The sequence below is a fragment of the Sorex fumeus genome, unplaced genomic scaffold (assembly GCF_029834395.1).
Source record: "Sorex fumeus unplaced genomic scaffold, SorFum_2.1 ptg000053l, whole genome shotgun sequence".
Taxonomy (NCBI): Eukaryota; Metazoa; Chordata; class Mammalia; order Eulipotyphla; family Soricidae; genus Sorex; species Sorex fumeus.
This window is the reverse complement of record NW_026606110.1, coordinates 1502432-1519993: the sequence shown is the minus strand read 5'-3', so window position 1 is coordinate 1519993 and position 17562 is coordinate 1502432. Positions and strand designations below refer to the sequence as shown.

General features: G+C 52.3%; 1 protein-coding gene across 1 annotated transcript in view; it reads left to right on the top strand.

Moving 5' to 3' along the window:
- Window positions 1–17562, top strand: part of STK3 (serine/threonine kinase 3) — a 212211-nt gene that overhangs the window by 51634 nt on the left and 143015 nt on the right. The window contains exons 5-6 of the mRNA XM_056124934.1: window positions 9277–9441; window positions 9910–10077. Coding sequence (XP_055980909.1) covers window positions 9277–9441; window positions 9910–10077 — 333 coding nt within the window. The remainder of the gene's footprint in view (window positions 1–9276; window positions 9442–9909; window positions 10078–17562) is intronic.

Below are 17562 nucleotides of genomic sequence, written 5' to 3'. Positions count from 1 at the left end.
GTGAGCCTCTCTGCGTGCCCTCCAGAGCGCCCTTCCTGGCCCCGTGAGCCTCTCGGGTGCCCTCCAGAGCGCCCTTTCCGGCCCACGGTAGCTTCTCTGGTGCTCTCCAGAGTGCCCGTCCTGGCTCCCGGCAGGGGCCACAGGCTCAGCAGTCGGAGCAGCCTCAGAGGCCTCCTGCAGTTGAGTCTGGGGGATGGCGTTTGGGTTTCCAGGGTTGCTCAGGGCGTGGGCCGATTGCAGACCATCCTCTCAGGAAGCCCCATGAGGTCTGCTAGCAGCTTCTAGCATGCCGCGCCTGTTCCAGTTCTTGGTTCGCCAAACCTAAAATCACATCAAAGCAAAAACGGATGGGGGATAGGGGCAAGGCTCACGGGCCTCCCTTCTTGGGGGTCTCCCGCCGTGCACGCTTGGTGGGAGTCAGGAGGTGGAGCAGCAGCGCCCAAGACCCCGGGCCCCTGGGCGATCAGTGTGGTCAGATGCTGGTGGCAGCAGTGGTACCCCCAGTCTGCTTGACCCGAGGGGATCCTTCCAGGCCTGAGGAGAACACGTCTCCATCGGCACAGGAGGACGCCTTCTCGCCTCTTGTGGATGGAGGCTGAGGCCCGGGTCAGTCTGTCTCTTGCCTCACAGCGTTCCGAGCCACCACTGGAACGCAGGGCTGAGCCCTGGAAGGCGGATCTGGGGTTGGCTGCAGCTCGCTCCTCACGCTTCGTTACCTCTCTTCTGACCCTGTGGATTCCACCGGCAACACTTTCCTCTGCCTGACAAGATAGTCCCTCCTGTGCCAAGCTCACAGAGATACTCAGTGGCCTCCCTGGCGGGGGAGCTGCCCCATCTTCACTTTTGCTGCTGTTCTTGGCGGTTTTCCTGGCCTTGTTTCATTTTCATCAGCTGGGCCCACCTTCATCTTCATATATTCTTCTTCTGCAAGTTCCTACTGGGCCTCTGGCCAGCACCCCTCCCTGTCATGGGCCTGGCCCAGAGCACCCGTGTGTGTGTGTGTGTGTGTGTGTGTGTGTGTGTGTGTGTGTGTGTGTGTTGGGGGGGAGGTGGGCCGGGTGGTGCAGTTGAGGGTTGAGGCTGACTCCCGCGGTGATGCCAGACTACAGGCTAAACCCAGATGCCTAATCCTAAAATGGCCCCATATCAGGTTTCTACTCCTGCCTACCTGTGTTTCCTGGTGAGGAGCCAAGGTGAGGAACGTCACGTTAGTCACCTGTGAAGTTCTGTTCAGACCCTCATGGCTCTTTCCTGACTAAAGTCCCGAAGCCCTGAGTGGTGCTGAGTTTGTAACAGTTCCTTAGGGGGATTGTCTTGAATCTTAAACACTTGGAAGGAGAGCTTTAAGATTCTGTTTGCCAGCAGTTCCTCTTGTACTTGTAACCAGAATGGATGGGCTGGTTCTTCCTCCTCTTACTGACAGAACCGAGACTCTGAGGAGAAGAGGCACATTGTAAACCCCCACTGCGCAGCCCCGCCTCAGCCTTCCTTCCTGGTGTGGCATTAGGAAATGTTTCCTGTGGGATTTTTTCAGTGGAGATGTGGGTTTTGTCTCACGCGCCATGCTCCCGGGCTGCAGGGCCCTGGCTGTCAGAGAACTCGTGGCTCTGGGTTTGGGCTGGCCCTGTGTAGTGCCTGGGTAGGCCCGAGCCTGTGCATTCCAGGCCTGCGCCCACCCCTCAGAGTTCTTCCCGGCCCCGCTCTGCCTGTCTTAGAAACTCCCCTTGGTCCGAGACACGGTGCCCTGCCAGGATCTTGGCCTTTGCCCTGCACGGGGGAGATTTCAGTATTTGGCATATAATAATTTCGACTTCTCGGTTTTGGTTCTTGTTGTTGTGGTCAAAGCTGCAGGAAGTTTTCATACATCTGTATTAGCATAGTGTGTATGGGGTTGGATTTATTTGGAACAATGATGTGACGAGACTTAGGCAAGCTTTTGTTGGCGTTGTTGAGCCATATCCACTGGTGGTCTGGGCTGGGTGTCCTCCTCCTCCTCCTCCTCCTCCTCCTCCTCCTCCTCCTCCTCCTCCTCCCCCTTTACTTCCTCCTCCTCCTCCTCCTACTCCTCCTCCTCCTCCTCTTTCCTCCTCCTCCTCCTCCTCTTCCTCCTCCTCTTCTTCTTCTTCTTCTTCTTCTTCTTCTTCTTCTTCTTCTTCTTCTTCTTCTTCTTCTTCTCCTCCTCCTTTTCCTCCTCCTCCTCTTTTCCTCTTCCTCCTCCTCCTCCTCCTCTCCCTTCACTTCCTCTTCTTCCTCCTCCTCCTCTTTTCCTCTTCCTCCTCCTCCTCCTCCTCCTCCTCCTCCTCCTCCTCCTCCTCCTCCTCCTCCTTCTTCTTCTTCTTCTTCTTCTTCTTCTTCTTCTTCTTCTTCTTCTTCTTCTTCTTCTTCTTCTTCTCCTCCTCCTTCTCCTCCTCCTTCTCCTCCTCCTCCTCCTCCTCCTTCTTCTTCTCCTCCTTCTCCTCCTCCTTCTCCTTCTCCTCCTCCTTCTCCTTCTCCTTCTCCTTCTCCTCCTTCTCCTCCTCCTCCTCCTCCTCCTCCTCCTCCTCCTTCTTCTTCTTCTTCTTCTCCTCCTTCTCCTCCTTCTTCTCCTTCTCCTCCTTCTCTCCTTCTCCTCCTCCTCCTTCTTCTTCTCCTCCTTCTCCTCCTTCTCCTCCTTCTTCTCCTTCTCCTTCTTCTTCTTTTCTTCTTTTCTTCTTCTCCTCTTCATTATCCTCTTCCTTCTCTTCCTCCTCCTCCTCCTTTTCTTTTTCTTCTTCTTCCTCCTCCTCCTCCTCCTTTTTTTCACCGTCTCCAAGGATCTCTTCTGGCAGGGCTCAGGGGACCATGCGGGGTGCTGGGTCTCCAAGCAAGGCAAGTGCCCTGCCCACTGTCTGATCCCTCCGGCCCCTTGGGGCTGCTTCTTGTGATGCTTGGGGTCGGTGTGGTTCTGGGGAGGCAAGTCAGAGCTTACATGTGCAGAGTTCATGCTTCATCCTTTGAGCCATCTCCCCAGCTCTCCATGTGCATTTTTGCTTTTTGGGGTCACATCTGGCAATGCACAGAGGTTACTCCTGGCTCTGCACTCAGTAATTACCTCTGGCGGTGCTCAGGAGACCATATGGGATGCTGGGAATTGAACTGGAGTTGGCCGTGTGCAAGGCAAACCTACCCACTGTGCTGTCACTTCAGCCCCACGTGCATTTTTAATAGCCATATTTGGGGGTTTGAGAGGGTCCCCTAAACCCTAGATGATGTTGGTGGTGCTGAGCCTGTTCACTTGAATTCCAGGTGTGGGCTTTGCCCTCTGAGTCCGCTCGCATCCGTGCCTACACTCCAGTGTCGCGCCGGGCCAGTTTTGTCTGATCCCACCGTAAATGCTCATTCCGAATCCCGCTGGGGTTTTCTTGCTGGGTCCGTACCTGCCAGCTGCCCGAGTGCTTCCTGCCCCCACCATCGGGGCTACTCTGAATCTGTTGTGACCGTTTTTTTTTTGTCCCCCAGAAGCATCATCTTCCCACGTATAGCTCCGGTCCGTGGGAACAAATTCAGGCTCCTTCCCCCTCCCCGGCATCGCCACATACAGGCCTGGTGGTCCCAGCCCACCTGTCTTGTCACAGCTCCCCGAGGCGCCTCACCACCAGGCCAGCACTGCCCGGGTGGGAACCCCCTCCCCCAAATAAACCCACACTGAAATGTAATGAGTGTCTGCAGCAGAATTGGGCCCTCGACTGCCTCTGCGTCCTTACCATTCCCGCAAAGAACCTCTGGCACCGGGAGCCCCTCAGTGACCCCCGTGTGTTTGCATTCCCCTTGCCTTTGCCTGGACTGGCCTTTCCTTCCCTGTTGGTCCCACGCACCCTCCCTTGTTCATGCTTTAAGAGTCGGCTCCAAAGTTGCCTCTTCCACAAAGTCTTCCTGGAGTGGAAGTGAGGTGACGAGATTGTCGAGGCCGGTGTGAACCGCCTCCAGGGTTCAGTCCCAGGGTTTAGATTTTACTTATTAGGGCTGGTTCTGAGGCTTCATCCACACCGGCAGGTGTTCCTACAGACACACCTGTCATGGAGTCATCACCTAGATGGCCTGTTCCACACAGTTTGACCAGGACCATGGCAGGAGGGCTGGGCTCAGTGTTGGTCTCCATGGCACCGTGGCTCTGTGAATGGAGTGCAGGATAGTGGTGCTGGTGGCGGGCCCAGGACAAGCTCCCTAAGCTGCTAGGGTTGCCACCGTCCCTGGGCCGGTCAACACAGATTTGGAATGGATGAGAGTTTGGATGAGGTGGGATTTGATCCAAGCCACACGACGTGGCGCTGTCCTAGTGAGTCCGTCAGCTGCTTGCTAAGACTTTGTGAGGCATAAAATTTTGTAATAAAACCTGTGAAGGTGTTTGAGAGGGGGTGGGTTATGTCTCATTTTTGCTATCCTTAACATCTAATTCGGAATTAAATACAGAATCAATGCATTTTATGTGCATAAATTTTTCAAGAAGCTAAGGTTTAGGTAAGATGATCAAGGATGATTTTTTTTTTTTTACAATTTGGATTCTTAAAGTTTAGAGGAACTTGCAGAACCTCCGCTGAGTTTGCTTTCACTGACAAAAAGCCATTTAAGGCAGTTTGTGCATTTTCCGACAGGCTGCTGTATGCCCTCAAGACAAGCTGTGGGTGCACTTTTATGAAAACCATCTAGACAGTGACATATTACATGTATCATATTATGATGAGTCACATGACTCTCAAAACAAAAGTAACCAGAGGACTAAAGCCTATCAAAGCCATCTTTTTTGTTTTTGTGCAATGAGAGTCTTTTAAAATTTGCCAGTGAATTCATGCAAGTATGGGAAGCAGATGTAGCCTTGCGTCTTTGGCTGCGTTAGCTCAGCCGTCAAAGTCTTATTTCTAGCTCTGACTGCGGATGTCTCGTTGATCATTTATTAGTCTCCTTTGACCCTTGGTTCAACAGCAGCGGACTATGGACCAGAGAGAGAGTCCGGGGCTAAGGCGCTGGCATTGCAGGCTTAGGATTCTGGCTCAATCCCTGCCGCCACCACGTGTGCTCCCTGGAGCACTGCAGGGATCCCTGAGCTTAGAGCCAGGAGTCAGCCCCGAGCACTGCCGGGTAAGGCCTTCAAACCAAATGCAAAACAACCCCCCGCTAGAAGGAAGAGCGTGGAATTGGAAAACCCCCTCCAAGTAAAATTTTTGAAAAAGACTCTAAAATGCAACTGAATTTAAGCGATTCACTTGACTTGTAGGAGCCTTGCTCCATCAGCCTGACAGATAAAAATGAAACGTGGGATGTGTTGAAGAGCTCATTAAATCCACACAGGAAGTCCTCTCTTGATAAGCGTTCATCTCACTTTAAATTTCTGTCGTGTGTAGAGTTTCTGTGTACTGCCCGTGGTGTTCCCATGTTTGATAACCGGCTGTGCCGATGTGCAAGTGGGATTTGTGAAAATGTTAAAAGATCGAAAACAAAACTAGAAAGACGACGGTGAACGCCCTCTGTTCTTCCCTGCATTTTTCCTTTCCTTCTCACAAAATGGCCCGTAGGCCTCCCCAGGCCAGGGGACAACTGTCTGCCCAGGTGTCCGCCAAGTCATCACCACTTCCCCGTGCCTTGCCTCAGTCTTCTGGGTGACTCAGGCTGGATTCCCTAGAGAGAGCCCAGGTTCTTTCTAATGCTCACTCGAGGACCTTGACATTTAAGGCACCAATGGGACATTTATTCCAAATGCGCTAGATTGACCTGCATTTCAGTGCCGGTAAGGCTGAAATTCGGTCCACATCACTCTTCACAGCTTTTCTTATCTGAATGGAAGGCCAGAAAATGGGCTTGGCTTGATCTCTGAGTTCATGGCGATTCAATTTCAGTTGCTCTGGGTCACCTTTCCTTTCTCCTGGCGGTAAACCACTTTTCTTTCTCAGAGCCTGGTTGTAATACCACTTCCTCTTTTCTTCCTTAATTAATTGCTTTCACTGTCATTTTCTTTTACCTTGAATATGCTTTTGATCATAGTTTATGGATTTATAGTCTGTCTTTCATGCTGAGATTGGAACCCCGTGCTGTTACGTGAGTGATTGTAACGTAATGCCGTGCTCAGTGACTTTTTCCCGTGAGCAGTGCTGTCTGGGGCATTGGAGGCAGACTCATACCTTCTTTGATTCATTTTTATATATGCTTTTCACTCTCTGTCTCTGGCTTACTCGGGCTGTTACCCTCAGGAATCTCATTATGCTGGGAGCCATATGTGATAACGTTATAATCGATACCTCATTGCTTCAATTTGCTTTTCTTTAGTGGGGATGAATATTTTCCACGCTGATGGCCAGTTTTCCCTTTAGTTTTGTGAGCTGTTCCTCCCTTTCCTATTGTGTCGGTTGGGATACTCCTTTCTCTGTAGGATTCATAGGTGGGCTTGAGGGCAGCAGTTTTCAGCCCTTTTGCAGCTACAGGTACTTTGTACCACAGCACTTAGAGTGTGGTCTCTGGGGTGCCACAGCCAATGTGCAGGGTCTGGAGCTGGGCGCCTTCCCTCATCCAGTATCTCCACAGCCAGCGTTAGTGACCTCTCTGCCCACCACCAACAACATAGCAGCAACAGAAGGAAGAGAAAGGGGACATTTCTTTTTTTTTGAGGATGGTACAGCAATATCTTTTCAAAATGTTTTAATTAAAGAGCCATTATTTATAAAGCTCCTGATAGTTGAGTTTTAGGCATATAATAATTCACCATCAATCCCTCCACCAGTGTCCGCTTCCCTCCATCAGGGTTCCCAGATTCCCCTCTTGACCCCAACCTCCACTCCCACCTGTCACCTTGACAGGCACATTACCAAGTGCCATAGTTACCGCTTGGATCTCCTGTTTTCAGTTCTGTGGAGTCTGTCTGAATACATGGCTCCTCCCCTCACTCATATCACAGCTATCACCAAAGCCCTGAAGCCCGTTCACCCATTACTTCTTGTTTTCTTCCTCCACCCCCAGCCATGCCCACCCTTGATTTCTTTCCTTCCCTGTCTGTCGCCTCTCTAAACACTGGGGTCAAGGGTGATCGAGGCACCCTCCCTTTGACTAGAGGACATTTCCTCGTCCAGTATTCTATTTTCCACAGGTAAGTGAGACCATCCTGTGTTTGTCTTTCTTCTGGCTTACTTGATTCAACGTGGTATCTTGCAGTTTCGGCTATGTTGCAGCAAATCTCATGATTTCATTCGTCCTTGCAGCTGGTAGCATTCCAGTTTATCTTTCATAATCCTTTTATCTTTCGTTGAATACCTAGGCTAACTCAATATCTTAGCTATTTTACTGAGTACAATGACGAATACTGGTGTACAGATGTCCTTTTGCGTGAGTGTTTTTATGTCCTAGCGGTAGATGCCCAAAAGTGGAATTGCAGGGTCATATGGCGGTTCAGTTCCACGTTTACTGGAAATTCTCCGTACAGTTTTCCACAGGGGCTTCACCAGACAACATTCCCACCAGCAGTGAAGGAGAATTCCTTTCTCACCACATCCCTGTCTACACAGGTCGTCTCCACTATTTTCGCTGTGTGCCTTTCTCACTGGTGTGAGATGTATCTCCTTGTCTCCTGGGTTTGGATCTCTCTGATGATAAGTGACGCTGAGCGTTTTGTCGCCTGTGAAAAGGGACGTTTCTAAAGGCCCAGTTTGCATCTTTCACCTTAGAGCGATGGCCCGGTTGGTTGGCCCTCCCCGCTCTCCCTCCCGCTCCTGCTCCTGGTCTGTCTCCTGCTGGAAGTCAAGCTCACTTCTGTGCTCCCACTAGTCAACCCACTAGTTTGCTCTTAGCATCTTTTCATAGGTTTTTTTTTTCCCATTTGCTTTACTTTGGTCTCGTTCTTTCTTTCTTACGGGAAGTGAAGTCCCACGCAGCTTCTCTTTACCCAGGACACGCTCGTGCCGCAGACTTGAAAGAGCCGAGCAGTTTCTGCTGTGCCGGCGTGTGGCGTTCTCTTGGTCGCGGAGTTGGTCAGTGGACGCTTTGGGAGTTCCAAGCCTGGGCTCTTGTTCATAGCCTTGTGACGGACACAGGAGCACGTGTTCCTCTTCCCAGTCATTTGTTTGCCTTGTTAGTGTCATCACCCAGACCTGGGCCATAGGGAATTTCTGGCTTTAATTTTTTCTTTTTTTTTTTTTAATTTCAAGTTGAAAATATTTATTTTTAAATTTTCTTTTGCGATTTTTATACATTTTATTTTCATAAAGTAGTTCACGGTAGTTCATTACAGATAATATTCAAACACCCACCCAACCAGCGAGCATCTTCCCACCACAATAAGAGGGATGTGTGTGAAGGTTATTGTATTTCATTCTGGGGCCATTTAAGCCTGTATACACAAGAACACAAGCAAGTATGTTAAAACCAAACACCTGCTCTAGGTACATCAGTGGGCTAGAGTATAAGAGGTCATTTGCGGCCCCGCACTCCAGGAAATACTGCCTCACTCTCCTCCGGGAGCTTTGTGTTACAGTCTCTGGGTCTTGGCCGTTGATGAGATTACGTGGCTCCAGCGGCAGTTTGTGGGTGTGACTGCCAAGCTGCTGGAAAGCTGGGGATCTGGGTGGAGGAGGCCCCGCCCTGATCCAAGCAGGCTTGGAGATCGATCTCAGCCCCGGGACCCGCACGCCTGGGTTCCTCTGCCGGTTCCTTCATGCGTGAGGCTCGTCTGAGAGGTGTGGGGGAGTGGCCTTGAGCGTGGCCTCAGCTGGGTCCTGGAGGTTTTCGGCTGCCAGGATTCTGTTTGGGGCGGGGAGGGAAACTGAACCCACTCCCCTCCGAGGGGCCCGGTGAAGACAGCCTGGCGCGGGGGCAGGAGATTCTGCCTCTGGCTTGAATTTTTCAAGCACTCTCCATGCCGCTTTTCCCAGTGACTTGCACTTATTTACATTTTCAGCACCAGTGTACAAGGATTCCCTGCTGGCTATAGCACTTGTTATTTAATCTTCTTTTTTGGAAAAAGTTGTTTTTTTTTTTTAAAAAAAAAAACTTGTGCTTTTATTTTTTTACAAATAGCTGACTTGAATATAAGCTATATCCTTAGTCATCACGCACGTCTGAGGGAGTTACCTGCATCATAGCTTATGAGTGACATGGAAGACAGGGAGAAGAGGGTCAGGATGAGCCGTCCTTTCAGCAGGGGGGCGAGCAGAGGATCTCTGTGGTGGGGAAATGGACCTTCTGGTGTCTTTGACATGGAGCCTCACGCCCACCAGATGCTGCTCCTCAGAACTGGCCAGGGCTGGGTTTCAAGTTTGTTCTTAAAATATTTCTTTCCAGTTAACAGAAGATGAAATTGCAACGATCCTGAAATCTACTTTGAAAGGACTCGAATATTTACACTTTATGAGAAAAATCCACAGAGATATCAAAGCAGGAAACATTCTCCTTAATACAGAAGGACACGCAAAATTGGCGGATTTTGGAGTGGCCGGTCAGCTCACGGTAAGTAGAAAAGTTTTGCAGACACTTGGGTTTTCTGTGTCTGGGCTTGCGTGTTGATTAGATTTGGTCCTTGGGGGAGAGGAAGGAGAGACGTGCATAATTTCGTTGTTCTTGCGGAGAAAGGGCCATGATTTTAGTATTAAGGGAAAAATTGGAGTCTTTGAATATGAAGCTGTTTCAAATGCTGCAAGGCCGCATCTCTTCACTTCTATAGGGTTTTTTTTTTTTTTTGATGAGTCCACTGCCTTTAATGACTGTATTCAATAACTTTGTGGAACAAATTTATTTGTGAGCTCCATAGTTGCCAGGTCAAAATTCCTAACTGTATTTTAACTTAGTTGCCATTTCTCAGGAAGCCAGTCAAGTGCAATCTGTAGTGTCTGAGGGTTTCAGCTGGAGGGTATGTGGGCAGGCAGATCTCTTTGGAGTTGTTGTGGCAGGACTGATGTTCGCTAACGAACTTTGCAGGATACGATGGCCAAGCGCAACACCGTTATCGGAACTCCGTTCTGGATGGCGCCGGAGGTCATCCAGGAAATAGGCTACAACTGTGTGGCAGATATCTGGTCTCTGGGCATCACGTCCATAGAGATGGCTGAAGGAAAACCTCCGTATGCCGATATACATCCCATGAGGGTAAGGGAACGGGGTGGGAGCGGGGGGCGCGTCAAGCTGGGGATGGGCTCTCCCCCAGAACTGAGGGGACCCCTGGAGTGGGAAGAGCGTTTGGTAGTGGGGTGGGGCGATGTGGGGATTCAAGGTTTGGGTGGTAACCTGGAAGAGGTGTAACGCTAGACCCCCAAAATGGTCAAGTTCTGGCCAACACCACGGTTGCTTCCATTTGAAGTGCAGTTTGCCAAGGATGCCCCCGTTTTCGCCGTCAGTGTACGGGGAAACGTAACTTTCCTTCGTTTTACTTTTAGGTTCTGTGTAAGAATCATAAAGCACCTATCAAAGAGTAAGCTTCTGTTCGTTAGCTTTTCTCCCCCCCCCCCCCGCCCCCCCGGAATGTAAAAATGAAACGAAACCGTGTGAAGCAGGGCTGTTCCTCCACACAGCCCCGTATCCCGCCTTTTGGAACAGCCTGGACGTGGGGCCTGGGCTTCTGGATAGAAGAGACGGGTGTAAATCCTCCCTGTTCCTTGGCTTAGTGTTTCCTGGGTGCGACTCGGGAGAAGCCGGAGGAGAGCTCGGCCGCCTCACACTCTCCCTTCTTCGGTGCTGGGCTGAGACGAGTGCTTGTGTGGGGGTGTGGGGGGGATCCAGGAGTCGCCTGTTGTCAAGTGGAGGGTCTCGGCTGTGCATCTGCCGTTCTTCCAGAATCCGCTCTCCCGAGTGTCTTGGTGCTGAGGGGTGGTCGCCCCCATCTCAGGGCGGTTCTCAGAGACTTCCCCGGGATCGGAACGTCTATCTCTGTAAATGTATTGCCCTCTAGTGGCTGTCGGCCAGGAAACTCAGGAAAAGAGTGTGTGGAGTTTGTGTGCGGAGAAGTGGGGGCAGGCCCCTGGGGAGGTGGGGGGCGGGGGGGGGTAAGTGGGGAGGAGCCAAGGGGGACCTGGAGCACCCAGCGGAATCCCATCACATCTTCAGAGCTGGTGCTCGCGTTGCTCTCATGACCCTGGGCAATACTTGCCAAGCATTTCTCTGGAAAATGCTTTCTCCCCTCCCCCCAACCTCCCCCTCCCTGCCTCCCACGGCCAGCCCCCTTCCTCTCTTCTTCTTCCATCTCTCTACTCCTCCTTCCAGCTAGCAGATCTTAAAAAAGCCTATCTAAATGGGACACTTTCTCGATTTAAACAAATGTTAATTGGATGGGCTGGAGCGATTGCACAGTGGTAGGGCATTTGCCTTGCAAGCGGCCAACATGGCCGACCCGAGTTCGATTCCTCCACCCCTCTCGAAGAGCCCGGCAAGCTACCGAGAGTACCTCGCCCACATGGCAGAGCCTGGCAAGCTCCCCGTGATACATTCGATATGCCAATCTCAGTAACAACAAGTCTCACAATGTTACTGGGCCCACTCAAGCAAATCGATGAACAATGGGAGGACCGTGACCATGACCGTGTTAATTGGACACTTCCCTTCCCCCCACCCGTCCGACCAACTGATCTAAGTTCTTCCCCTTCTCCAAGGCCCAGCTCAGACTTCCCTCGTGCCTTCCTCTCGGGTGCTGTCACTCTCTCCGTCTTGGCCTTTCGGTCTCTGTGATCGTTACTGGGGCGTTTGTGCACGATGAACTTCAAGTCTCGGGACAACGCCCCGATCCTGGTGTCAGAACCCATCTCCCCCAGTTTGGACCATCGCTGGAAGGCTCAAATTTTGCACTTGTGTGGGAAACTGGGAGTGCCGGTGAGAGGCCCCAACCGCTAGGTGCCAGGCCTGCGTGGACGTGGTGTGGCCCCAAGACTTTCTGGGCACTGTCCTGGGGGCACAGGGCTGAGAGCGCGCAGCCCTTCACGCACCTCAGACTCAGCGGTGCTGGGGAGGTGGGAGAAGGGGAAAGGCCACTCCCAGCTGAGGGCCTGCAGGAGCCGGGCCGGGCACCCGGCCTCAGTGGGCTGCGACCATCCAGATCTGGGATGTACTGAGGGGCTTCGTGGAGGGAAGGGGCTACAGGGACTTGAGGAAGCGCTGAGAGCTGTTTCCAGTGGGGGTGGGGTTCCGCTGATCGTGAAGCGAGAAAGCCGAGGGGATGGAACACTGTGATCAGTGAGTGACAGGAATGACTAGGAATAAATACGGACCTTCGAAATTTTCTAGGGTAGTAGGATAGGAAATGCAGACATTGAAAAAAAAATGAGTTTTTTTCTCACCATATTTTTTAGAGGGAAGGGGTTTTAAATTTTCGGCCACACCAGGCAGTGCTCAGGGGTTATTCTTAGTTCAGGGGTCACTCCTGGGTGCTGCTTAGAAATCATATGCGGTGCCAGGATCGGACTGGGGCTGGTTTGCAGGTAAGATGAGCAACTTATCTCTCCAGCCATGCTCCCCACCATTTTTGGTAGCCCCCCCCCAAATGCTCATTAGATATCAATCTACATAGCTGTCCCATGAGTGGTGATGTGATTGGTGGAAAGCTCAGATGGAGGCAAAGACTGTGGTTCTGATACCCACGGTGGGTGCTTCTGATTGCTGTGATGGGTACCTGTGTCGAATGGTGTGCCTAGTGTATGTGACAGGCGCTTCTGAGACCTGGGATGGAGACATCCGTCACACATAACGAAGGATACCCAGAAAGGGCGTCTGTTCTAGGTGACAGGTGATCCTTGTACCTGTGAATGGCTCTTCTCTGCTCTGTGGCAGGTGCTTCTGATCCCTACAGTGGCTTGTCCATGCTCCATAATGGGTGCTCCTGTCTGATAACTATTGTGGGCGTGTCTGTTCCATGTGAAGGTGCTTCTGATTCCTGTGGTGGGCACATCGATTCTGTGTTCAGGTGCTTCTGCTGCCTATGGTGTCTGCACAGAGTCACTCGTCTACACCTGGAAACTGAGCAGGGGGTGACGGCCAGCTCACTCCTAACTGCCCTGGCCTGAGGGGAAGTGAGGACTTGATCCAGTCTTTCGGAAAATTCCTTTGGCCATTCTCACAAGGTTCCAGACCTTTCCTTGCCGTGGGCTCTCTACACGTGGACAGAGACAGGCTGGCTCCTAGACCAAGGGTGTCCAGGCCCCAGACCTGCAGGACGCCCACCCTTGCTAAGAGCGAGAAAAGTAGCCAGAGCTGAGGTGACGAGAATGGACTTGCCCCTGAGCCATCGCAGGGTCACCTTGTGTTTGTGTGAGTGCAGCTCTTTGTAGTACATGTATTTTTAGTGTCATGGCTCACGGGCCATGAAGACCTTCACAAGGGCGCTGGATTTGAAACGTGGAAATGAGCCAGTAGGAATTTGGCAGCTCACTGGGAATGGGTCCTTGGGAGGTACCAAGGCCTGGACCACTTGTTCGATATGCCGCGGATTGATGCTGCCTTTAACTTTTGTTCGTTCGTTCGTTTGTGTTGGACCATACCTGGCGGTGCTCAGGACTTACTCTTGACTCTGTGCTCAGGAATCACTTGTGGCAGGGCTTGGGGGACCATTTGGGGTGCCAAAGATTGAACCCGGGTCTTCCACATACAAGGCAAGTGCCCTCCCCTCTATACTATTGCCCGTCCCCCTTTATTTGCTTTTTTGAGAGAGAATAAGAAGTATTTGGAATATCGGTATTCAAGGAGGAATTTTCTAATAAAGAGATGGCTTTGATGGTTTTGTTTGATGCCATGGGATATGCAAGATTCATCAGTTTTGATATTTATATTATTTGTTATATTTGAAAGAGACACTGCATGAAAACCAAATTTTCATCATAGTAGCACTGTAGCACTGTCCTCCCGTTGTTCATCGATTTGCTCGAGCGGGCACCAGTAACATCTCCATTGTGAGACTTGTTGTGACTGTTTTTGGCATATCGAATATGCCATGGGGAGCTTGCCAGGCTTTGCCATGCGGGCGAGGTATTCTCGGTAGCTTGCCGGGCTCTCCGAGAGGGGCGGAGGAATCGAACCCAGGTCCGCCGAGTGCAAAGCAAACACCCTACCTGCTGTACTATTTCTCCACCCCCTTCGTCATAGTAAATAGCGTTGAATACCTAATAAAGAATAACAATGAATATACATTAAAACAGGAGAGGAGTGTAAATGTGCTTATGATTTACATGCAGGTATTCGGTTGAAAGTAATGAGTGATGATAAAGGGAGGTAAGTCTCTCAACTATTAGGTGAAACAAATCTTATGAAAACTAAGGTTTTGTAAAATGTTGAATATGTAACCACTGGATTTTTTTTTTCTTGGTTAGTTAAATAAATCAAGGATTAATTTTGAATTCCATTAGCCTCCTCCTTCTGTGGAGACCAGTCTTTTTCTTTCTCAGTCTTAGAAACTAGGTATTTAAAGAACTAGGAAATGAGTGAATAGTACCATTTTCTTAAATCCCCATCACTGTAGCAAACTCAGTGCTTTTCACTTCACTGAGACGGTATCGATCCTGGTTCCCTTAGCTTGTTTCTGTGTGTAGAGATGTGTGGCTGCCTGGAGCAGCCTGGGGACCGCTAGCAAGGCCGGAGGCCCGGCCCTGCTGCAGGGAAGGCTGCGGCAGCGAGAGCTGGACCTTGGCGCAGCACTGCACCGCAGGCGTAGCACCTTCAGACCCTGAGGCGGATAAACGTTTAGTATGTTTTGGAGAGATGGACAGCAAATGTGGTGAGTCCATAGGGGGCTTTGGGTGGCCATTCCCTGGAACTCCGCCTTTGATACAGCTGAACAGTCTGCTTCAGAGTGGAGTGGGGGTTTTCAGGCCACAAAAGATCTCCCTGGGGGGATATCGGCGTCTGCTTTGTACCTCTGTCTTGTCTGTCTCCACACGCTTACTGGGAAGACACCGCGTGGTGATGCTGAGTGTGGAGGGGTTATCTGCACCGAAAGCTGTCTTTGGGAAAATGATGTCATCTCCTTTTCTTTCTCTGGAGGAGCCTTTCCCTGGGCAGCGAGCGAGCAGGACCACCACGTGGCGTGGGGCTGACTGGAGCCATGTGGGGCTGTTGGCTTACAGCCAGGGCTGGGTGCCTGGCACCTTCTGGCGTCCTTGGCACAGGCCGAGATGACGGAGATCACCCCTCGCTATGGGTGGGTGTCTCCATTGCCCTTGGGGGGCTGCACCACCACAGATTCTGTGACCCTGGGCCAGGAGCTGACCTGTGCAGCTTGGGGTGTGCCTCAGCACATGGCCGCAGTAGGTGGGCCTCAACATGCAAGCCTCAGATGTGGGCCACAGCACATGGGCCCAGCAAGTGGGCCCCAGCACATGGACCTCAGCACATGGACCCTAGCACGTGGGTCGCAGCATGTAGGCCTTAGCACGTGGACCTCAGCACGTGGACCCCAGCACGTGGGCCCCAGCACAAGGGCTCCAGCACATGGGCCGTAACAAGTGGGCCGTAGCATGTGGTTTCCAGCACGTGGACCCCAGCACATGGGCCACAGCACATGGCCCTCAGCATGTGAACCTCAACATGTGGGCCCTAGCACGAGGGTCCCAACACGTGGGCTCCAGCACGTGGACCTTAGTATGCGAGTAATCAGCATGTGGGCCCCAGCACGTGGGCCCTAACAGCATGTGGGTGGACATGCTGATGGACATGTTGACACACAGGCAGGCATGCAGATACGTAGGCAGGGGCAGGCAGACATGCAGGTCTGCAGGTATACAGACACACTGGCAGACATGCAGACACACAGACACGCAGACTTGCAAACACACAGGCAGGCAGGCAGGCTCGTGGTGGTGGTATGGTCAGGACTGTGATGTGGTGGGCACACCCAGGTCTCCCCCTTCCCTCTTTACCCTTCGTGCTTGAAGCTTGGGCTTGAATGACTTGTTCTCAGCTGGGAGGGTTGCTTCCATTTTAGTTTTCCTTTTTACGCCCTTTGGTTGCTTGAACGGCTGTAACCAGTGACCACAAATGACCACAAATGGAGTTTTCACACAGCGTGGTGGGGTCTGTCCGTGCCATGGTGTTGACAGGACCGTGCTATTCCCAGAGGCTCCCAGACAGACACATGCTGGCTCCCCGGCATTCCTTGGCACCCCTCCACCTCCACGCCCCCTGCCAGCCCCTGTGCGTGTCCTTCGCTTCTCTACAGGTCACAGCTTGCCTGTAAAGGGACCTGCCTCGGTTTAACTCCCTCCCTGATAGCCCAGGTCCTTTCTGGAAGGATGCCACCTGCAGAGACCCGTTCCCCGCCGGAGCTCACATTCTGGGATTCCCGGGGTCTAGGCATCAGTGACCCCGTGCTCCCTGCGTGCCCTCCTCTCAGATGACCTGGAGCTTAGAGTGAAAGCCTCCTTGTCTCGTCTTTGTTTCGGTTTGGTTTGAGGGGCTTCACCCGGCAATGCTGAGCGCTCCTCCTGGTTCTGTGCTCATCGTTGGCGGGAAGGAGACTCCATGGTCTTTGCCTCGTCACGGGATCAGTTTTGGGAGTGGAAAGGGCGGGCTGTTTGCTTTGTGACCTCCTGACTGCGCTGGAGATTGGGACCTTGCCTGGGCCCCAGAGGCATTCGTGCTGGCCAGGGAGGCTGTGGAGAGATGGCCCAGGGTGGTATCTGCATGGCAGCCAGGACAGCGGTACATATGGGGGGCTCTTCTCCAGCCTCAGGCCAGACTGTGATGAACTAAAGCTTCCGGTGACAGACTGCGTGACCCGTGGGGTTCCAGAGTAGGCAGAGACTCCCGTCGGTGGACCCCTGGCGTTGCCTTCCAGACTGCTGCTACTGGGCATGTGCTCAGCCGTGGGAGTAGCACATAGCAAGAGGCGGCATCTCCCAGAGAAGGGTGGCCCTCAGCCCGGGACAGGGGCCCTCGCAGAGGTTCTTGTCATCCACTGGGCACGGAGGGTTTATTTCCATTGCTGTTGCGTGTTTCCGTCTAGTGCCAAACATGCAGAGGCATGAGACCGAACATCTACCAGTTGTGCCCCCAGCCCCTGACAGACTGGCCTCACGTGTGCCTGGATATGACTGAAGTGACTCATTCGCCTGGTTGGCAGAGTATTTCCCCAGGGCCACGAGTGTGGCGTCAGTGGCAGAGCATAGACATCGCCCATGCAAGGCCCTGGGTTCGGGTCCCTGCCCTGCGTCTCGCCATACCCCTTGGGGGAGGCCCACCAAAGAACACAGTGGTAGTTTCTTTCTCCCAGTGGTCTTACCGTTGCTACCACAACTTTCATAGTGGCATTTCCGAAGCAGGGTTTGTGTCATGCTCTGTGAGAGAAACATGGAGCCCCGCAGGGCCACCCACCCACCTTGAGCACCTGCCGGGGCCCCCGGTGTCCGTGCCGACCTCCCTGCATCCTTGGGGTGAGGGATGGGGGAGAACATGCTTCTGAGACTGTAGCCTGACGTGCCGGCAAGCTTCTCTCCTGATGCAGTCAATGAGCTCACGGCTTGAAGTTGGGGTCCTCGAAAGAAGCTGGGCGAGGGGAGTCAGGAGCCGAGACCCAAAACCACTGAAGGCCCATCTTCGGTTACTGCTCGACTTGCCAAACCGTTACTCGGTACAAGTTTGTCTAGAATTCAGTTTCAAGTG